Here is a 20,918-nt window from a genome sequence, read left to right on the forward strand (position 1 = left end):
TGGCTGCGGTGCCCTCAGGAGTGGCCGACCGATAAGGAGCATTTACTGTAGGGCCAATCGGCATGCGAACAACACCAAACACACTAATGGGAGGGAGACAAAGCCACAGGCCACAGACATCCAGTAAACAGCAGACCACAGTCCACGAGATGTATGCTCTCTCTTCCATTTGACCATGCAGGTACACCGAGGCACCAACCAGAGTTGTGACTTCCTCAAGTCTTCTGTGTGTTAGTTGCCGTGCAAACTGGGTAACTTGAGTAACTGTCTACAGTAGGCTTTTATATCCCAGCAAAGGGCCAGCTACTGTGCGATAACAGTGTCATTAGGTTGGTCACTCTCTTACACCTGCACTGCGATGGCTATTTAATTGGGAGGTCAGTTAATAGGAATAATCAGTCTCTCTCTGTCTCTCTGCCTCTGTCTAATGTGCTCTGCAGCCATGTGCTTCCAGTTAAGTTGGCGCTCAGCCCTGAGCAGAGGTTAAGTGAAACTACCTGCTCCTCTGTGTCTGGCGATTATTTGCTTTGTCCGCGGCACTGCCAGATCATAAAACACTTGCGTCCACTTTCCTCCCGCTCTCAAAGTCCCTGAGGTTCATTATTGTTACGCCTGGACGTGTGGCTGTACAAGGCCGCCTTTTTAATGTCACGCTGTGACAGCTCACTGAGGGTTTCACTAACAACACGTACCACAGGCCAATATTTCAACAGCAAACTATTACGCACTTCAAACCTTCTCCAAAAAGATTTGCCCCCCCTCTTCATTTACGCAATATTGATGATCATCAGTCTGGAAGTGATACAGTAAATAATGAAAAATGAGGTTTTGGCAAGCAAATGGGATGAGACATGAAAGAGCTGTAGTGCTGGCTCTGGTTTCCTGTCTGAATGGCTGTTAATTAATGGAGCAGACGAAGGCCATAATTCTTCACTGGCCCGAGACTGCCACAGTGCCAGGCAGTTCAGCGATCACAATCATCCACATTCTGCTGGCCTCATGCTTACATTGTTTCAGTGTAGTGCAATTTTTTTTTCTATTTGAAAGAATTCATGTCTATTAGTCTTCGGGGGAAACCCAAGCCATTCTTCCTCTTTCTTTTTTACCCCACACACACACTTGCAGAAAGAGAGAGAGCTACAGAGAGATAGGGAATCTGAAGCAGTGGATCTAAGAAAGATCAAACCTTTTTCACCCCCTATCAGTTTGGAAAGCCAGTCCAGTCTAAATGATTTCCAAAACCGCAGGTGATTCGTCTCTGTCTCTCCCCTTGACTTCATTTGCAGGATCCAAAGATCAAAAGGCCACGCAGCTTGTCTGAGATGAGCTCTAATCGCTTGAACTCCAGCGCGGTCATTAAATACAGTAGTATGGATGTCTCTGCCCCAGTGCCAGCTGAAAAAAAGACCGCTCTAAATTTCTGCTCTCTTTAGCAGACGCCACTCATGGGGAAACATTGGCGCCTCCCATAGACTTTGATTAAAGTAAATGAATGAAATAAGATACAAGGAAATTGAAATGATTAGTTTTTATAGTAACCACGACGACTGGCGAGGCCCCCGTCGCTTCAGAACAGGAACGACTAACAGCGGCATTGATTATGTATTCCAAACCATGGATTTCTCTCTGAAATATGGTCAGCTTTCATACATGGTTGAATTTCAGAGGTACAGTCAGACATCCCCTTGACAATGTCTGGTTTTGATCACTGACAGACACTGACATTTCTGTCATGCAAGAATGTAATTTCCATCAAACTGACATCAGTGAGGGTTTTTGAAATGTGCACGTTAAATCTGAGATAACTCATTTTTTGTCATTTGGGGTAGTAGAAACAAGTTGTGAACACAACACTGGTGTGTTACTACCTTTTAAGTTGAACAAACACTTGCCTTTTTACACATCTATCAGTTATGGAGCCACATTAGGATTCATTCGGAGTCATGTTTTTGGCCACTTGGTGAAGACGAGTCCGGTGTTCACTCTCCTTTTAGCGCTGTTCTTGGTCTCCACTAACTCAAATATCTGGCTTTGCAGCAAGCTAACAGCTGCCTGCTGCAGCCAAAAACATGACAGCGGTGAGGGTGAACCAAAACAGTAAACTTGCGGGCTGCACAACCAAAACAGTGAGCTGAAAGGTGCTAAAAAAGTCCCATATAGTTGATTGGAACTGAAGAGTTGGGCTCATCACAATGAGCAACCACTGTCACATGCATAAAGTCATGTGATTCGTTGTTAGTATAAAAATATTGATTATAGCTGCATCGACAGTTATCCTTCACATTTGATCTCAGCTATAATTTAAAAATTGTAGGTATCTTTGGACAGACTTAAACATGTTATTTTGATTAGTAGAATATTTAGCTAAATTCCTCCCTCACCATAATGAGTACCCAGTCATTCTCATGACTTATTCCCACAATATAATATATTATCTTTTTTATGTATGAAAGCAGTATATAAGCTTTCATACATACTTTATTCATGCTGTTTTTAGAGACTTGACTCAGTGAACTTGTTTTGCACTGTCAGCTTCACTCTACAAGGCTGTATTTCTTACTTATTTTTGTATTTTTACACCTCTTTCACCCTCTCTATGTCTTTAGGCGTGGGTGTAAAAGGGACCACATTCCCAGTGGGGACAGTTAAGTCCCTCACAAGGGGAAGCAATCAGACCCAAACCTCCAAATGATGAGTGTCGTCTTCCTCCCTCCCCATCCGGCCGGAGCCTGCGAGTGGTGGTTGGTTTGTTCCATCCTCACCACCACACTCTGGGCTGGGGTTCCCCACTGAGAGCCCACACGCCTGTGCTGGAAAGGCTGGGATAATGAGACAGTATGGGGACAACAAAGGCATCTGCTGCTGCTCTTAGTCACATTGCAAGTATGTATGTGAAATTCCCAACCTCAAATACAGTATGCAGAATCAGAGTTTGGACAGTGACACTGTTGAGTGGCAAATTACAGACATGGTCATGGTGAAAAACTGGTATAGTTCATTGAATATGCCTGCTAGTACACATGAAGTAGCAATTTAAAACATGAGTGAAACTATAAATACCTCGCATTAACAACTGTTTTTCCAATCTTCTTGTGGTACCTTACGTTTATAGGATGAACAGTGCAGGATGTATTTTCAGTCGAAGGCTGTGTGTCATTTTGCGTGGTATCAAAAAAGGAAATGAAACACTGCATCTAACATTTTAATGAATGGGGCATTAATGGCTTCAGAAATATTCCACAACCAGAGACGGGGAAGCCTCATAAACATTAACAGAAGGGAGAAAAAAAGCCAAACAAAATGCACGGACGATTTGTGCAATAATTAATCACATATGAATTAAAGCCGTCCAGTCAATTGACCACTCCTGACACTCATCACACAACCACCAACCCCCACAGCCACCACCACCCTCCAGTGCCTCTCTAGTGTTTGATCCCAGGCCTGTGTCCACCCACCAGCTCCCCAATGCCCTCTTTCATCCCCCACCCACCTGGCACGAGAATAAAGGCTGCCTCTAAACACAGTGCAGAGTGGGCCGGGCCCAGCGGGCATCGTGCCATGCGTACATTTCCACATTCTCTCATCGCCTGTGTTGTGTTTCCTCTCCAGAAGCCATACATCAGCCACCGCTGGGCCTGCGCCTCGCCCTGCCCAGCTCCTTTCCGCCTCACAACACGACTACAAAGCCATGGGCTAAATGACAGGAGTGGAGACGATGCACAGCATGACAGGGAAAGAAGAGAGGGGGGTGGATATTTAACATGGAAGTATTAAAAAGAACACAAGCAGAAATAAGGGCATAGTCAAAAGCTCTCTGGTGAATTAAAACATTCAGCTGCATCAATGGGTGCCTTGCTGTGAAAGTGGAAGAGGGTGTGGATGTCATGGCTGGTTGCCAAGTTGGAAGCTTCAGTACTTCCTAGTAGGGCACAAATTGTCACATGCACCAGTGGCCAAACCCAAACCACCATGACCAAGGGTGGAAGTGACATCATTCTCTATGGCTTGGCAGGCAGGGATGATGGCATTATAATAGCGATGGCGTCGCGCTGGAGGAATGAGCCAAGAATTGGTTAACCACTGAGGAAAAGACATGGGGGCGCAGCGAATGACAAGAAAGGAAAGGGATGATTTGTCTTGTTTATCAGGTGAAGGTTTGTTGATCTTGTATTTAGCCTTGCTAACGGCCTGGCTTTATGGATGGCAATGTTGGTTGGTCAGTCAGTGCATGAATTTGGTCCAGACTGAAATATCTCAATCAGAGATATCAGAATGTTAGAACTGTATTTGATGCTGCAAAAGAAAAATCTGTCCAAAAACCTAAATTGTAACTTAGTTATGTTTTTTGTTAGCCCAGTACACATTCACTGCAGCCTTATCAAATGGCACCTCTTTCAGGCTTTGCTCTCAGTACAGTGAAGCTCTGTGCTCAGCAGTGGGGCTTTCAAACGAATGATACTCCCGCAGCATCCTGAATGTGTGTTTATAAACAAGACTCAATATTATTGTGATGTCTGAGCTGAATTCGATAGATTCTTCCTCTGTCAGTTGTGCTTCCGCTGCAACACGATCCGAAATTACATTCAACAGCAACAGGAGACGGGCACGGCTCATTCTCTCTGCTGTAGAGCTGCTGCCTCTCTAACTTCATCATAGGGGCTCAGAGGGGCTCGCGAGGGGCCATGGGAGTCTGAAAACACCCTGGTCCATTACTCAGAGTGAGAGGCTAACCTGGAGTTAGAGTGTCTTGGCTACCTCCATCAGAGTCCCGTGTCTGGCTAGAAACGTTCCCTCAGAGGCTTTTGGCTTTAATGGACTCTGCTAAACGCATTCTCGCTGTATATTACCTTTAGGATTGGCCCCTATCTGGTTTCTATGTCCTCTGTTTACACATGGCCCTCGCTTGCCCCGTCTAATGCTCTCCTTTCTTTTCCTTTTCATCCCTCCATTTCTACAAATGTACCTTTTTACTTTTTCTCTAAATTCCTGTGTTTTTGTTTTTTCCTGGTCGACAGCAATGATCTTTTCCTCTAGATGTACAAGACTTAAAAACGGACCTCCAGTCTGAATTTGAGCAGAATATTTTCCGCGGCGCTCCGCCTGCTCCTCCCAAGAGGCTCAGATTATAGCCCACATTAGGGGAAACACCTCATTCATTCACACACATAGCCCTACATCACTGCAGATTGTCTGACTTAGACAGTTCATTGACTCTGGAATATCCGTCATTGTTTTCTCTGTCCTGTTCAGCGATCCCACGTGTGCATCTGGCTTTAATGACTGCAAGTCACCCACAGACCCATTATAACTTGACGGACCAAATAGTGCCAATACCACACTGGAAATTTTTACACTTAAAAAAAAAGCTTTTTTTTCAGTCTGTTCTAACACCAGCAATTGCTTTTGTCATTAATTGTATTTGGTTGTCATGGTTTGGTTGCATGCCATGCCTCTGTCCTTCCTCCTCTTTTCTCTTCTGCTTCTGGCTCTAATTTATCACTTGTGTGTTCACACAGTAGCAACCTCTCCTGTCACCTCAGACCTGCCATTCCTCACCTGCCCTCACCTGCCCAGTCACAGCTCTCTCACCTGCCTATCCAACTTCTCCTTATCAATAAGCCTTCACAATGTTTCAATAGCACAACTATCAGCCAGTATTTACCAGGATGTCCATGTTACCTCAGTGTTGCAATCCTTGTTCTATACTGCCTCCCTGTATCTGTTCTGATGACTGTGTCTGCCTTTTGACTGCCTCAGTCATAGCAGAGACTAGCACAGTGAAACTGATTTCTATTCTGACAGATTAGATGCTACTGGGAGCTTGTAAATTGTGTGGAGCAGCTCATATGGTAGGTTGCTCAATGTTGGAAGACAGAGGTCAGTATTGTTAAGGCAGTTTATAGTTGGTCGTTAACATTCATTTACAAGTCAGTGCTCACCAAATTCATGTTTTTAACTTTAAACACATGAAGACCATGATGCAACACAAGATAACATCCTACAGTAAATCATGAAGAACAGATACCAGGACGAACGTTGGCACATAAAAAACTACAAATACATAAATACGACAAAATGGAATATAACAGTTTCAGGAAAAAAAATGATAATAATTATGCCTTTGTGTAGATTTTAAAAATGAGACCAAACTTCATAGAAAGATCAGAGATTCAAAAGGTAAACACTTGAGGTACAAAGTGATAAGAAACATACTTACATAAAGCATCTTTAATGAGCAAATAAATGGCCCATGTGGACATACCTGTGAAGGTTTATGCAACCACTCCAACAGAATAGAGACAAAAGAGAAAGGAAGAGAAAGACTTGATTTATTCTTATCCTTTCTCCTTTTTCTTTTTTCATTTTACCTTACAACTTTAACTGGTGTATAATAATAATAATACCTTTTTTATTGTTTTTAATGCGTAACATCAAAGAACTGTGCAGATTTACTTTGCCTCTATGTGCTGTGAGCCTTTGGTCCTCTGGTTTTATTGACCTGCTGTGATTTCTTGTTGTGGTTTGAAAGACTACCTAATAATAGCTGTTTTAGGAAACAAACACCTGGTTTGTTTCATGAATCAGCTTTTAGGTACCGAGTCTGTGAACCAGTGTTTTATAGTGTCAAATTGTTCCAGTTAGACGTTTGCTCTGGACTTTGTGGTGTTTCTTTCCTCAGCTGCTGTTTCCATGGTCGAAAGTTAACTTAATAAAACTTAATGAATGAAAAAAGTGTATAACCTATATGACTCGTATGAGTATCTCATTCCACTTTCTCACATCACAAATTCTGCTTTTGACATTCCCAGGGGAAAATACTCTCCACCTTGAAAATTACTTAATTAGCATTTTCTGCCTCACAAAATAAGTTTGTTCATGAATATAAAAGATCTTTTTAAGCCCTAAATAGTTCAGAGAATAAACCATACTGACCACGAAGAAAGAGCTCATTTATCACTCTGCAGTTCACAGTGGTGTTGTTGTTGACACTTGTTTTAGATACTTGGCACTGGTTTGTTCATCATCAGATTTGGAATTAGATCATCAGTGCCTTGAACTCAAGATGAAAGGAGCCACTGCAGTTTTTGTACTAAACAGATTGTTAGTTCTCAGAGCACGATATTGGGTGGGAATGGGTTTCGCTTTTTCTGTGTGTATGTGTGTGTGACTGTGCATAGCCTCATGCATTTTGACACGTGTGTGTGTGTGCGTGTGTGAATTTATTTGATCTGGCAGCTGATTTTGCGTGTCAGGTCGGGAGCAGATAAGGAAGACTGTTCGCCTACACAGCTGCATGTCCAGAGGCTGTTGACTGGCCACCTCTTATCACAGCCCTCTACAACAGCGTATTGTTTGGCCAAGTGAGAACTTTACTCTCTCATTAAGGTCACTGGGTAAGAGGATGGGAACTCAGAAGCGGAAACCCATGACAATTTTGGGCCACGCTCAAGGGAAGACATTTGTGTTGAACTCGTGTGTGGGTATGGTGGTGAATGGATGCTTCACGGCAGATATGGAGCCCAGTGATTTCATCTGTGGTGAGAACTCAAATCTATTGGTGATTGTGGCTGTGGGAAACAGAGACACAATTGCATAAGTAAGGATAAGCATGAAAATGTGGCCTTTTTATTTAATATTCTCAATCAGATTTGATAGAACTGTCATGTCTGGTAAAATATCAGGGAAATGCCTCCCTCTTGTGGTATATGGGAGTCAAATAGGCTGTAGGAGGAGCTGGCTTCAGTCGCTGCCTGTCATCACCTCGGTATACTTTTCTCCTCAGGATGAACATCTCGCAAACACTTCCCTCTGATAGTCCCACTTGGCCCCGCTTACCGGAATCGCTCAAACTTTTTTATTGCCATCCTCTGAGTTTATATTGTTGTTGCACTTTAATTTTGATCAGTAATTATGATCATAAAGTTTGTGGATCAGTCTGAGTTCCTTTGGATGACAACACAGGAGACATCTGTGTGCCCGCAATGTACGGGCCGTGGAGCTGCTCTCCCTGTGGTTGCTGCTAGTGGAAAACCCATAATGGCCTTTAATTGGGACTTTAATTGTGTGTGGTGGAGCAAAAGCATTGACTACAAAACTGGTGGTATTTGAGTGCATACATGCGTCTTTTGTGTAAGTATATGTGTCGCTCACCAAATCCTTTTCCTCTCTTGGTCTGTGAATGGCTTCAGCTGGAAACAGAACAACTAGCACCATGTCAAATCACATACATCACTATCAACATGATATTAGCATTATTTTTGCCTTCAGGGGAAGATGATAATTGGTGAGTCGAGCCTAATAAGGACACACATACTTTGGCGTTTGTGCTGACACAAAGATGCATTTGGTGTGAGGCGTTTTACAAGGACTCCCATACAAATAGCTCTATATTCGCTCCATTCATGCATGCCCTTTGGATATGTCTAACAGCAGCAGCTTTGAAATCAATGGGAAGTATTTTGACTGCGAGGGATTTCTGATAATGATGTGCTGTGAAGAATGTCTCAGCTGAAAATTTGCTTGATGACATATGACCCTGTGAGAGATTTCAATTTCTCCCTTAGAACATGTACAGCTGCAGTGAATATTTGTAGTTCTTTTGGCAACGTTACAGGCAGATCCTCTCTGAACATCTCCAAAGTCCTATCACCACCCTATATATTATGTTAACAAGCGCGGTATCCAACATGGACTGGAGAGTATAGGAGGCATGTCAGAGAAACCTGAGGGAGAGAATAAGATGGAAAGGAAGAGCAGTATAAATGGGGTGGAGAAAAGGGTGGCAGGGCATGTGTTGCACATGCTGAGAAACAGAAAAAGAACAGGAGGAGTGTGGAGGGGAGGAGGAAAGGAGAAGGAGAGAGATGAAACAAGACGGGCTGTGCCTGTCATGATTGTACTGGCACCAGTGGGAACATTTGGATGGGATGGAAAACAAGACGCCATCTTGTGTTCCGCTCATGTCTGCAGCTCCTTGGCCTCTGTTCCTTATACATACATACGCACTCACATTTCCAAATTCACACAAAACACACACTGGCAGAGCAAGGCAGGAGCTTGTGGTTCCAGTCCAGTGACAGCGGCCTGTAGTCAGGGTGGCGACGCTTCAGGAGTAGCTCCTTGTATTGGAGAAGCATGTTTGTGTTGGCTCTGAATTAATAACTTTTCATTTAGTGCGGAAATGACAGGAATAGTAATTAAGGAAATGGAATGATTTTATTGGCCATGATGTTTATATTAAGTTCCAGATGTGAAGCAGCTGCCTGCGCAGCAAGAGGCCCTGCCCCCCATGTGCTATCTAGAGGAACTCCTATTAAGAGCAAGATAACAGCCCTCTTCAAATGTATTCTGTATGTGCAAAAACACACAGTATCTCATTCACAGCATGTAACAAACTGAACTCATATCATGTCCGGTTTGATTAATGGGAGACAGTTGTGAAGTACCATGGGGTCTGGTCTGTATTTATAAATGTGCCCCTAAAGTGTAATTTATTTGCAGATATAATGTTACTCTATTTCAGGTCTGATTTGCCTGACTGGAAAAGTTAATATTGAAGAGTGACTGTTCAGCATTTTTGGGTGGCCCCAACGCATGTGAGATACACGTCGTACTACGCTACAGCGCTGTATCCTTTAAATGGCAGTGACAGCATTACTGAGATCACATTACCTGTCACAAAGCCAATTTGTATTTCACATGTAGATCAAACCAATCTCTACTGAAACTTGTGAAGCTGTTGTCAGGCCCATGACAAGCACTGGCACAGGAATGAACTGAAAGACTTCTTTTCCTTTGCCTTAACCAAACTGTAGCTCGAATATTATTACAGTATGTACCCGCAGTGAACGTGCAGTTACGCTCATGTTCCTATTGTGCAAATGTTACTTTCTCTTGATTGATTTCAGGTGTAACATAGGTTCTGTGCAGCAGGTCCCTAAACATCATTTAAATACATGAGTCTCCATTAACTGTGGCTAAAAAGGAAGGCCGTACCTGGGGTTTATAAATGGCATGAATGATAAATATGAAGTTACAGCCATCGCTGCATAAGTTCTTGCTAACCAGCAACCAACACTTTTCATTCCCAAGCAAAACACGTTAGAGTCTCCATGGCAGTGAGTGAATGCACTCAGAGGGGTTAACATATGAGAATACTTAAGAAATGTAAAAGATGTGTGAACAACATTAACAGAGAGATTATCGTAACGGCTATTTAAGAAATCGAACACACCCATAAGCTTGTTTTGTACTGATTCGTGCAAATTTCAAAGTCTACACATCACTCTGAAAGTCTCTATTCCTGTTGTTTTGCGACTGTTCTGCACAGCAATGCACCCCATTTTAAATTTATATCAAATGCAGGGAAAATGCTATTTTACTTCATGTTCTTTCTTTTTTCTTTCTTTCTTTACTTTAATGTGTCTTTCTCTCTTACTCATTTGAGAGTCGTTTATGATGAAGATGTTTCTCTTTTGCATGGTAATAGCAGAGCCCTGCCCATTACTGTAGCCAATGATGTTTTGTTCTGTTGTGATGTGCTCCCATCTGGTTTCCAGTGAAAATGCATCACTCCATTAACATTGCCTGTGATCTAGAGGATGCTTTAATCTAAGACTATAAACTCCACTTAATTACATCCTCCAAAAGAGCTCTATTAGTATAATGCAATCAAACAGGGAGGACATTCATTTTTGCAAGTCAAACATGCTCAAATGGTTCTTGGAAGTGTTTTCTTTTGTCTTCTGATCAGATCATAGAATCATATTTGGAGGTCCTAGGTTATGTTCCAAAGCCCTGTGTGTTTTTTTGTGTGTATAAATAAGATACACTGGTAATACATATGAGATTCCATTTCTCCATAGTGAAAATGACCATAACAATTGAGTTTAGGGGAGTCTAAACAGACTCTCTGTGTGGCACACTGATGACTTTATGCTTGACCTTTCATGCCTCTCACTGTATAACCTCCAGTCATATTCATAATTGCTGTCTGTGTGCGTCATGCCAGTTTCCATTAGTCTAGCAGTATTTTTTTTGATGAATTTAAACTTCAAAAGGAAACAAGATGGCCTGGTTTAAAATTATACACAAAGACACTACTGTAAAATACAAGATGCCTGACAATTACTTTTGCCACAGTGCCATGATAAAAAGGGCTGACAAGCCCAGAACTGACGCAACATTATAGCAAATAATTACATATCTTTCCAGCTGTTAGAACAGTTTTTACATTGTTCTTATCTCTAATAACTTTACAGAAGGTTGTCAGAAAAAAAAAACCTCCAGACAATATTGTCATGTTCTCTGTCAGCTCCTTAATCGCCTCCTTTGAAATAGGATTGTGACGGCCCTCTCTCTCTGCCTGCTGCTTGGGGAATTTGTATTTCTAGTTCGTCTTGTTATTAAAATTCATACCTGCCCTCAGGTTCAATGAGGGAACCATGATACACTGTGCATTTTTGAAGGAGTAGCAGATGAAAGGAACTGGGATGGTCTTGAACATGGTTTGAGGCACACCTCTGAACTTTGTTAGTGTAAAGTCTTCTTTGTGCTAGCACATGTGTCTTGGGACATTTCTGTGGCTGGTAAACCTTTGTGCTTTTGGTTAGAGGAACTTGTTTTGCTACTTTGGTTCAGCATCCTTAATACGATAGTAATTTGATAACTTGAATTTCCTAACTTTTGAAAATTATTGCTTTGTCTAGCTGCAGACCACTTGGCTGGACAATTGAACACTGGTACTAATTTGGTGCTTAACATTTACATGTATTTAAATGTATTTTGGGTCAGGAAATGAACGTTTAGAGTTCGTACTGACCAAAATGTGTCACTGTTCCCAGCAAAATCTAAAATGTTTGAAATGGATATTATTTTTTACCACCTTACTGATGATACATATCAAACTCTTAATGGTGAAGAGATGTACTTAATGATGCTCTCTCTCGTGTCTTTGTTTGCTTTCACTTGTCAACTTATCGGGGTGGTGGAAGTTTGTGTATTTGTGTTGGTGGCAGGGGTCTCACTTCTGTACACTAACTTTGTTTTTTTGGGGGGGTGTCATACAAAGGAGGAAAAATTATGATAAAATACTCTACGGTACATATGATGAACAAAACTATAAATAATTTGGAGATTAAATATAAATAACTGATGACTGTGACTGTGAATGTGACTGTGAACAAAGCAAATATTAGAACAGCAGAATGCATGGGTTTTGTCTTTATTGGGTGAAAATAAAAGATATAAATCATGTGGAAATTATTTTCAATCACAATTAATTAAGAGTTTTTTATTTTTCAAATTGAAAGAAAGGGGGAAAAATCAAGATTAGAAGAAAACTTGTTCAGTGGTGTTGCTGTACAAACAATATAGTAAACAAAAACTGCAGAAAGTGGTTTGTTTTTGTGTCATTTCAATCCACTTTTCTGACAAAATTATTCGATATGACCGTTTACGTTTGTTGTCTCTCAACATCCGGAATGAACGTCACACGTCACTTCCAGTCCTCTTCCTCCGTGGAACACAACAATGGCGTCTTGTAGTGAGGTTAGTAGTTTCTTTTTAATTTCAGGTTACTCGCTTATCTTAATGTTATAGAAGGTAATAGCCGATTAATATAATTCATTTGAGAGCGACTTTGTATTTCACACACGGATATTGTGTCTCTGATTCATACCTGTTTACGATCTCGAGTTGTTGTGCTAAGCTAACCGATGTTAGCGAGTGCTAGGCAGCCAACGTTAGCTCATCACAGATGTTTTCTTGTCATCGCTGTTTAAAGTTAGTTCTGACTGATGTTTTCGGCTGTCTTGTCTATAATTGGCTACACTTGGCTACAGAAATATCTCATTCTATGTCAGATTTTTCATAAATAACGGTAACCGTCGCTATTTTCAGGAATCTGCTACAGCTACTGAAGAGGAACAGACGGAAACTCCTGCGTCCCAGAAGAGAGAAGCGAGACTACGAAAATTTCGAGAGTTACATTTTAAACGGGTGAGATGTTCACCTTTACCTGATTAAAGCACATTTACGTTGTAAAGACAAATTCTTATGTTCAAGTGGTTTGGTTAAGCTGTGGACTGACACACACCTATGACACATCAACATACAGAGCACTGATGTTTTAGTGTCAGTTCAAGAAATAATTGTTTTTACTCAAAAACTAATCATGTTTAGGTGCACACTCCTGGTGCTTTGGTCTGCATCTCTGATCAATCCATCTGCACACTGCTGCTTGTACAACTCGCCATCACATATAATTTTCCATTGCAGAATGAAGCACGTAAGCTCAATCACCAGGAGGTTGTGGAGGAGGACAAGAGGCTGAAACTCCCTGCTAACTGGGAGGCTAAGAAAGCTCGACTGGAGTGGGAACTTGCTGAAGATCAGAAGAAAAAGGTATTTTATTGCAAGTATTTATTATAATATTCATAAATTCAATATAATTTTGTATATTCAAAAAGATGACAAGTGTTGTTGTCCAGCCTGTCAAAATTTTTATAATGAAAGAATATATATAAATATATATTTGGCTGTCAGGAATGTGCTGACAGAGGGGAGGACTATGACAGAGTGAAACTGCTGGAGATCACTGCTGATGACGCAGAGCGTTGGGAGAGGAAGAAAAAGAAGAAGAACCCAGACACAGGTTTTGCAGGTTGGTATTCTCCAGTGAACACAGACATACAGAGGGGTCCAAAAGTTTGATACCACATTGAAATTGTCTAATATGTTTATGTAAACTTGAAAATAATCAGAATGTTTGGGGATTCAGAAACGTTCTCAGCATCAAATCATGGCTGAAATAAAGGTTTCTAAGCGGACAGTGCGTGGAGCCCTAAAACGCTTTGCAGAAACTCAATCAGTTGTATCCACAGCTCGATCAGGCAGACCTGACTTAGTTCTCCGAGAGTTAGAAAAGCAACTTCACTGTAGATACAGAATTTGCTACAAAAAGAAGAGAGAGAGAGAGAGAGATTGTAACCCACCAACAAAAAGTACTGACAAAAGAAGGTTGTCTTGTAGTGGTCTCAGCAGACAAGTAGCAGTTTTTAAACCAATTCACAGGAGGGGAAACAAGGCCAAACGCTCGGGGTGGGTTAAGAAATATCAGCATTTCACAGTTGATGACTGTAAAAAGTCATAGTTACTGATAAATCCAAGTGGGTTTTATGGGAGTAACAGATGGTGTATTTAAGGAGATGAACGTGAGAAAGAATGATACCACAGTTTGGTATCAAACCCACAATGAAACATGGTGGTGGGAATATTCACGTAAGGGTGTGTTTAGCCTTCTCTGGAGTTGGACACCTTCACCCTGACGGAGAAGTACCTCTCCATTCTTCAGAGACATGATGTGCCCTCAGGTTTATACCTTTATGGAGAAGGTTTCACACTGCAGCAGGATACAGACCCCAAACATGGACTGTACATGGACCTCAGACCCACTGAACATTTATGGGGGCACCTGAAGCCTGAGAAGGCCAAGCACAAATCATGCTGGGATTACATGGGTCATCAGGTTTAGCACAGATTTGCGGACTCCATACAGCTAAAGTGCTGTCATTAAAGCAAAACCCCCTACATGCAGAACAAATGCAGAATAGTTTGGCAAGTGGTCTCAAATGTTTGGACCCCACAGTGGACTTTGGGTACACTTGTTATATATGATATGAAACGTGTCATAAAGCGGGAACAAATTTGTTAACTGATAATTGTCGTGTCAGAGTTAGCCAGCCTAGTCTGGTTACCTGGGGTTAACCTTGTTATAGCTTTGTCAAATTTGTAAGGTGGTTTGATGAAAGTTAGACATTTTCTCTGTCATCATCAGAAGGCAGAACAGATGCTGCTTAACCAGAACTTAGAAGGTATCAATTGTCAGTTGAATTATTAAAAGATTCAGGTTGTTCTAATTACTTTAAAATACAAAAGAGCTTGGAGCACAATGACACAGCTTCCTGCCCTTTTAGTGTCACAGATCAGGCTTGTGTCGATAGGATGAACATCAAGGTTGCCATCTTTAGATTGCCCAACACGTGCTGACATTAGCCTCATGTCCACCTTAACAAACAATCAGCTGTGTGAATCACTTTAGGCCAAAGCACAGTCTGCAGACTGCAGCCTTATTTATCTTTAATTTTGGCATTAAAAGAAATCTGAACTGATGGCACGTTTCTTTACCACTCAGAGGAAAAGATGTTTTTGTTGCTTTCACACCTAATATGATTGGCAGTGCTGATTTAACACACTGCCGTGGACTGTATTGACTTTGGAATCCCTTTGCAAACATTTATAGTCAAATCAGGAAGTAACACTGAGGCAAACAGTGATTAGATCAAACTTCTTTATTTAAGGCATGGGTAACCCTCATGTCACGCCATAGAACCTCAGTCTATTCATTTAGTAAGTAGTAATTTAATACAATTTACTGTTGAGGAAAGTGGTGCACCGTGATTCTAGTCTTCTACTTTGTTTAACTGTTCTGTAGCATGTGATTGTTTGAGAAGTTTTCCACTACTTTACACACAGTGAAATGCTGCTGCCTAAAGATTGTGTTATCAAAGTCCTACAGAGCAGCAGTGTATAGAGCAATACCAGTTACATGTAAGGACCCCTTGGGATATTAATCTTCTCAAATTGCTCCCAATTTAATCTACTGAGAAAAAAAAAAAAAAGTCTTGCTGTGTTTCCTAAATATGGCTGCCATCTGTTGCATCAAAACCACCTCTGAATTAAAACCTCTGGGGAGAAAATTATCACCAGAGGGGCTTGAAGAGAGGAGGGGAGGAGCAGAGTTCCCCCTGCGTCCTTCCTTAACCAGCCGCAGGTTGTGTTGCTGAGCCTCGTGCCTGCTTGCTGTTTGTTCCAGTAATTATAACTCAATTCAACTCAATTTTTTCTCTCTCTCTCTGTCTCACACAATCAACTGCAGGTTACGCAGAGGCCCAATTCCGACAGTACCAAAGGCTCACCAAGCAGATCAGGCCAGACTTGGAGAACTATGAGAGACAGCGAGTGGAATGGTCAGTTGATCCTCTCTCCCCCTCTTCCTTTGCTATGACTGTACTGTGTTAGCGTCTTTCAATGGTTTATCCAGATAGATGGACAGCTCATCCTGGGAGGAAATGTCCTCTGGTGTTAAGAGTTGTGCGTTCCCACTAACAAAGCCGTAAAGATTATTAATGAGGACATGTCTGCTATTAAGACCGTAACTGTGAAATTTGTTTGGCGTAATCATCTTAGCATTCACCCATCACATGTGCACAAAGCATTTTCTATATGTTAGCTTAATTTACCCCCTCATGTGCCCTGGGGTTAGCGTTGACATATTTGCACGCTCCCGAAATAATGTAAAGACGTGTTCACGTAAGGCATACATAATAAGTCCAGTGCCTGCAGGGGTTTTCACCCTTAAAGACTGCCACATGCCGAACTGTGAACGATGCACCAACACATTTTACCCTAAAGCCACAGCATCCTCTCTCATCGGGATGACTGTAATCACAGCGATGGAATAGAGAGGTCATTTGAAGTATGTTAAAATGATGATTATCCATGGTTATGTATTTCTAATTCCTTTGCCTGTGCTCCACAGTGGTGAGGACTTTCACCCCACGTCCAACAGCCTAATCCATGGAACCCACGTCCCCACGAAGGAGGGAATTGACCGCATGGTGGAAGATGTTGAGAAACAGTAAGTCATACTCAGAAACAGACAACAGAAGAGAGATGCAACATCCTCTCCTGACCCTCTTTGAATTTCATTTCAGTCTCAGCCTGCCAATTAAGCATTAGCCTGACTCACTGGGCCGACCACTAAGATAAACCTTCATAAAGTACTAACTAGCTGCTCTTTAATTTCTGCTCTCTGTGGACGTTGCCAATGAGAAATAAGAGGCTCTCTACCAGACTAACAAGCTGAACACTAATGATGGGAGACCATGACAAAGTAATGAACCGTACATAAGGCAGGTCGTAAAGTCGTATGTAAAATCCTCTTCAATAGAATCCCATCCTTCTGTGATTTTATTTAAGAAAAGCGTGGATGAGCGTAGCTCTGTTTAGGCCAACCTTTCTTATTATGATTGTCTCAAGCAATTCAAGCAAACCAACATTTTTTTTTTCATGTATCTCAGAATGACAATGGGTTCAGTCAGCCTTGTTTTCCTGGCACTGGCACAGCACAAACGTTGAGCGGAGATAGGTCTGGAAATATGAGACTATCTCAGTTGTAATAAATCATGTGTGGAAAGAGTGAGTTTGCGTTGTCTTTGCCAATTTGGAAGAGAGGAGGGGTATTTTGAGTGAGCCAGGGCCTGTCAGAGCTGAAAAAAAAAATCAGCCCCAGAGTGGAGATCCTGATGCTAACAGCTGATAGGAGGCAGTTTATTATTATCTGAATAGGAGGATGGGGATTAAACAGTATATATCTCCGGTTCCTAGTTAGACCATCAGAAGACTATGTATATATTATGTCAAACAAATAGTACTGTGGATACCACAAATAATCATACTAAGTATCTGGGTAAGTGGGCGTGGGTAGACTCTTCTCAAACTTTAACAAGAACCACATAAGAGTTACAACACACAGACATCAAACGGTACCTTTGGTGTCCCTGCTTCCTCAAACTGCTTTTTTCTTCCCCTGGTTCTTTGTTATGTTTTTGTCTTTGCTACAGAAGTCCCTTTCACGTTTGATTACCCCGGTCTTTCCCTGAGCTGTTCTATATTTGAGACAGTCTAAGGCTTGTGTTAGAGATGGGACTGTGGGGCATTAGACAAGGATTCAGTTGCCAGTGTATGACGCACAACAATGCTTTGAAGACACAGTGAATCAAGACTGGGAGTCACAAATTGACAGTATTTTCCTCTGAGTGTGTATGTGTGCGTTAGGTTTTCCATTGCCACTGTCCTTGCCAAATTTAAATGCTCATTGCCAAATTATTGCCCTGTAGCCAATTATTGTTAATGGATATGTCATGGATAGTGGCCACACCGGTTTATGAAATCCTCCCTCAGCAATCCCTTTTATTTGCCATTGTCAGGATCGAGAAGCGAGCCAAGTACAGCCGACGCAGGGCCTACAACGACGACGCAGACATCGACTACATTAACGAGAGGAACGCCAAGTTCAACAAGAAGGCCGAGCGTTTCTACGGCAAATACACAGCGGAGATCAAACAGAACTTGGAGAGAGGCACGGCTGTCTAGTGGGTCCATTCACTTCAGTGGATGTGTTTACTGCTTCAGTTTTTTTTTTTTTTTTTAATTTAGGAGTCTTGGGTGCAACTTTTTCTTTTTTCCGTACATGCTACATACATGTTTGTGAAATGCTAAAATGGACTGTGTGTTTTAAAGCAGTTTCTCAGACATCTTATATCATGCTGAGGTTATTTTGAGCTGGAACATAATTCAGTTAACTGTAAGGTTAATGTAACGTGGTGTCCCTTTGTACAGTATTAGAAGTTAAAGCAACACTTTATGAGTATTCTTATCCTTATTTTTAAATAAACCACTTCCAATTATCCAGTTATCTTGCACACTTGTTGGTTTTTCTGTGGGTTTTTACTGTGTGTGGTCTCATGACGGAGACATTTTGAGCGTGAGAATGAACTACTATTAACTACCACCAAACCTCGGGGCAATGTTTAGCAAAAGATGCCAGCCAAAAAAATGTTTAAATGTAGGTGCACACAGAGGACCAACAATTGAGCAATTCAATTTAGCCATTATCTTCCACATCTTAACTTTAACCAACTCGCCCCGAGCTGCGACATGAGCAGGAAAGCCTTGTGACTGGAGAGGAGATAAAAGGCATGAAAACAGGTTCCCAAGCAAGTCTTCCAGTTCTGAGATGATGTCTGTCTGAACGTGGCAGCATTGCGCCCTCTACAGGGCAAACTGTGATCAGTTCATGCAGTGGAAAGACATCAACACTGAACTGAATCAATCACATCAGTTATTATATTATGTTTCACCTTGATAAGTGATTTCTCTTAGTAAATTTATGGGATGCCCCAGAGGATGGTGTGCAAAGACGCCATGGCGCGTTGCTTATGTTTTGCTGATGAAAGGTAGGAGAGGTCTTCAAATTATGCCTTTGATATCTGACTCTGCTTTGGAGCAGTTAGGGAGTGGATTAAGTGTTCAGGTTTATGATTGTGATATTTTTGTTGTCTTATCTGATTCACCTGAGGATATTGGCGGGGAATTTTGTGAGGAACAGTGGTGCATAAATTCACTGTTGTGTCTCTCACATATACAGACACCTTTGATGCTTTCAAAGCCAAAGTTAAAGGTGTTCCCTGCAAAGCACAAATGGGTTTGATTTAAGCCTGGTAAACAAGAAGAGGAAGATCAAATCAATACCAGCACCAGCAGGTGAGTGAGATTTTCCATAGATACAAAAGCCTGCAAGTGACTAAGTGGCACCAACTTGTAACTTTAAAAAAAAAAAATTCACAATGATTGCTTGAGTCATACAGAAATAACAAGACAAACCTGCTTTCTCTGCTTTCCCTTGAAAGAATCAACTCTTCATGTGTGATTATCAGTGCTGTTTTCCCATATTAAGTAAACTGTACATAATTGTGTTCTTTTATCTTCAGATCCAGATCCACCAAGGCTCACTGTGTTATGTGTAAGTATTCCTTATCTCCTATCAAAGTAATTAATCAGAATGAACAGGTCAGTTTACAGCAGGAGAGGGCTGGCAGTAAGACATATTCACAACAGTGTGATTTTACCCTTTTATTACAACGGATTTTGACATGTCTGCGAAAATCATCCTGAAAAATCTTGAAAGGATTCGAATGTATTATTTACTCAGTAGATACTTATCTTACCCAAAAGATAAGTTACCCTTCTTACAATAATTCACTAGCATTTTAACACATGCCAAGAACTTGTCACGCTAAATACACACAAGCTTTAGGGTAAAGTAACACAGCAGCCACAACATCAGATCATATCAAGTTACCCAAGAAGCAACATGCTCAAATCCTGCGTGAGCAGACAGCTGATGGTGATGGATGGTTTGTGATCATTCCGTCAGCGAAAAAAAAAGAAAATGTGAGCGGCTGTGATTCCTGAACAGGTGTTGATAAAATATTACAGGTCTTTTTCACAAGAGACATTTTACCTTGTCATGGTAGGAAAAGTACATTACCTATGGCTCTTTATCTGTTCAAGTGCCACAAGACAGTGTGACAGTAAACTAACATGCACAATACCAGGACCCTGAAACTGATGCAGATACGTGGGCCATCATCACTCATCTGTGTCAGAGTGTCTCTGTGAAAAAGGCCTATTGTAAAACCTGATAAAGAGAGCAGAGTGAACTGCCAATCATGACGAACCTTGTTACTTTACTGTGGAGTGGTTTTTTTTTTAAACACCTCTGTTCTGTAATACACCCTTGTATGGATACATTGGTATTATCATTATGATGATTATTATTATTATTTGTTACCTTTGGAACTAGCCTAATAATCTGACTGACTGAAGTGCCATTTTCTATCACTTCATTCATGTTTTCCCCAGTTTGAGGGATAATGAAAGTACTAAACTTAAACCAAGTGATGCACAGATAAAAACTAATGTAATACTGACACCATGTGGTTACTTTATGAATTGCAGCTAACTCGTCTCCATTTTCCATGTTGACTTATTGTCCGTGTTCTTGGTGCTAGTACAGCAAATCCTGAACAATCAGTCCAGTTCATTCAGTTGAAGTGAAGCTAATATGCCACCAAAGTTGTCTTTCTCAACTGCCAAACCTCTGCCTATCTGTTAGTACATGTACTCAATAACATTATTGTAGCTTCTTACAAGTATGGAGTTACCCTTAGTTTACCTACATTCAGCTTCACATACTTGTGTATTTATGTTGTTGTTGTAAGCCAAACACC

General features: G+C 41.3%; 1 protein-coding gene across 1 annotated transcript; it reads left to right on the plus strand.

The window, feature by feature from the left end:
• Positions 1–12,425: 12,425 nt before the first annotated feature.
• On the plus strand, positions 12,426–18,537 carry syf2 (SYF2 pre-mRNA-splicing factor). Its single transcript, XM_041059916.1, has 7 exons — positions 12,426–12,552; positions 12,904–13,002; positions 13,282–13,407; positions 13,549–13,666; positions 15,941–16,031; positions 16,604–16,702; positions 18,054–18,537. The coding sequence occupies exons 1-7, from the start codon at positions 12,535–12,537 to the stop codon at positions 18,217–18,219; spliced, it is 717 nt and encodes a 238-aa protein (XP_040915850.1). The 5' UTR covers positions 12,426–12,534; the 3' UTR covers positions 18,220–18,537.
• The last annotated feature ends 2,381 nt before the right edge of the window (positions 18,538–20,918 follow it).

The sequence above is a fragment of the Toxotes jaculatrix genome, chromosome 17 (assembly GCF_017976425.1).
Source record: "Toxotes jaculatrix isolate fToxJac2 chromosome 17, fToxJac2.pri, whole genome shotgun sequence".
Taxonomy (NCBI): domain Eukaryota; kingdom Metazoa; phylum Chordata; class Actinopteri; family Toxotidae; genus Toxotes; species Toxotes jaculatrix.

Bases quoted from the DNA above. Each gene is read 5' to 3' on its own strand.
- syf2 (XM_041059916.1), top strand. The intron at 13,667-15,940 runs GTTGGTATTCTC...AATCAACTGCAG, and splicing joins CCCAGACACAGGTTTTGCAG to GTTACGCAGAGGCCCAATTC. The intron at 16,032-16,603 runs GTCAGTTGATCC...TGTGCTCCACAG, and splicing joins GAGAGACAGCGAGTGGAATG to TGGTGAGGACTTTCACCCCA.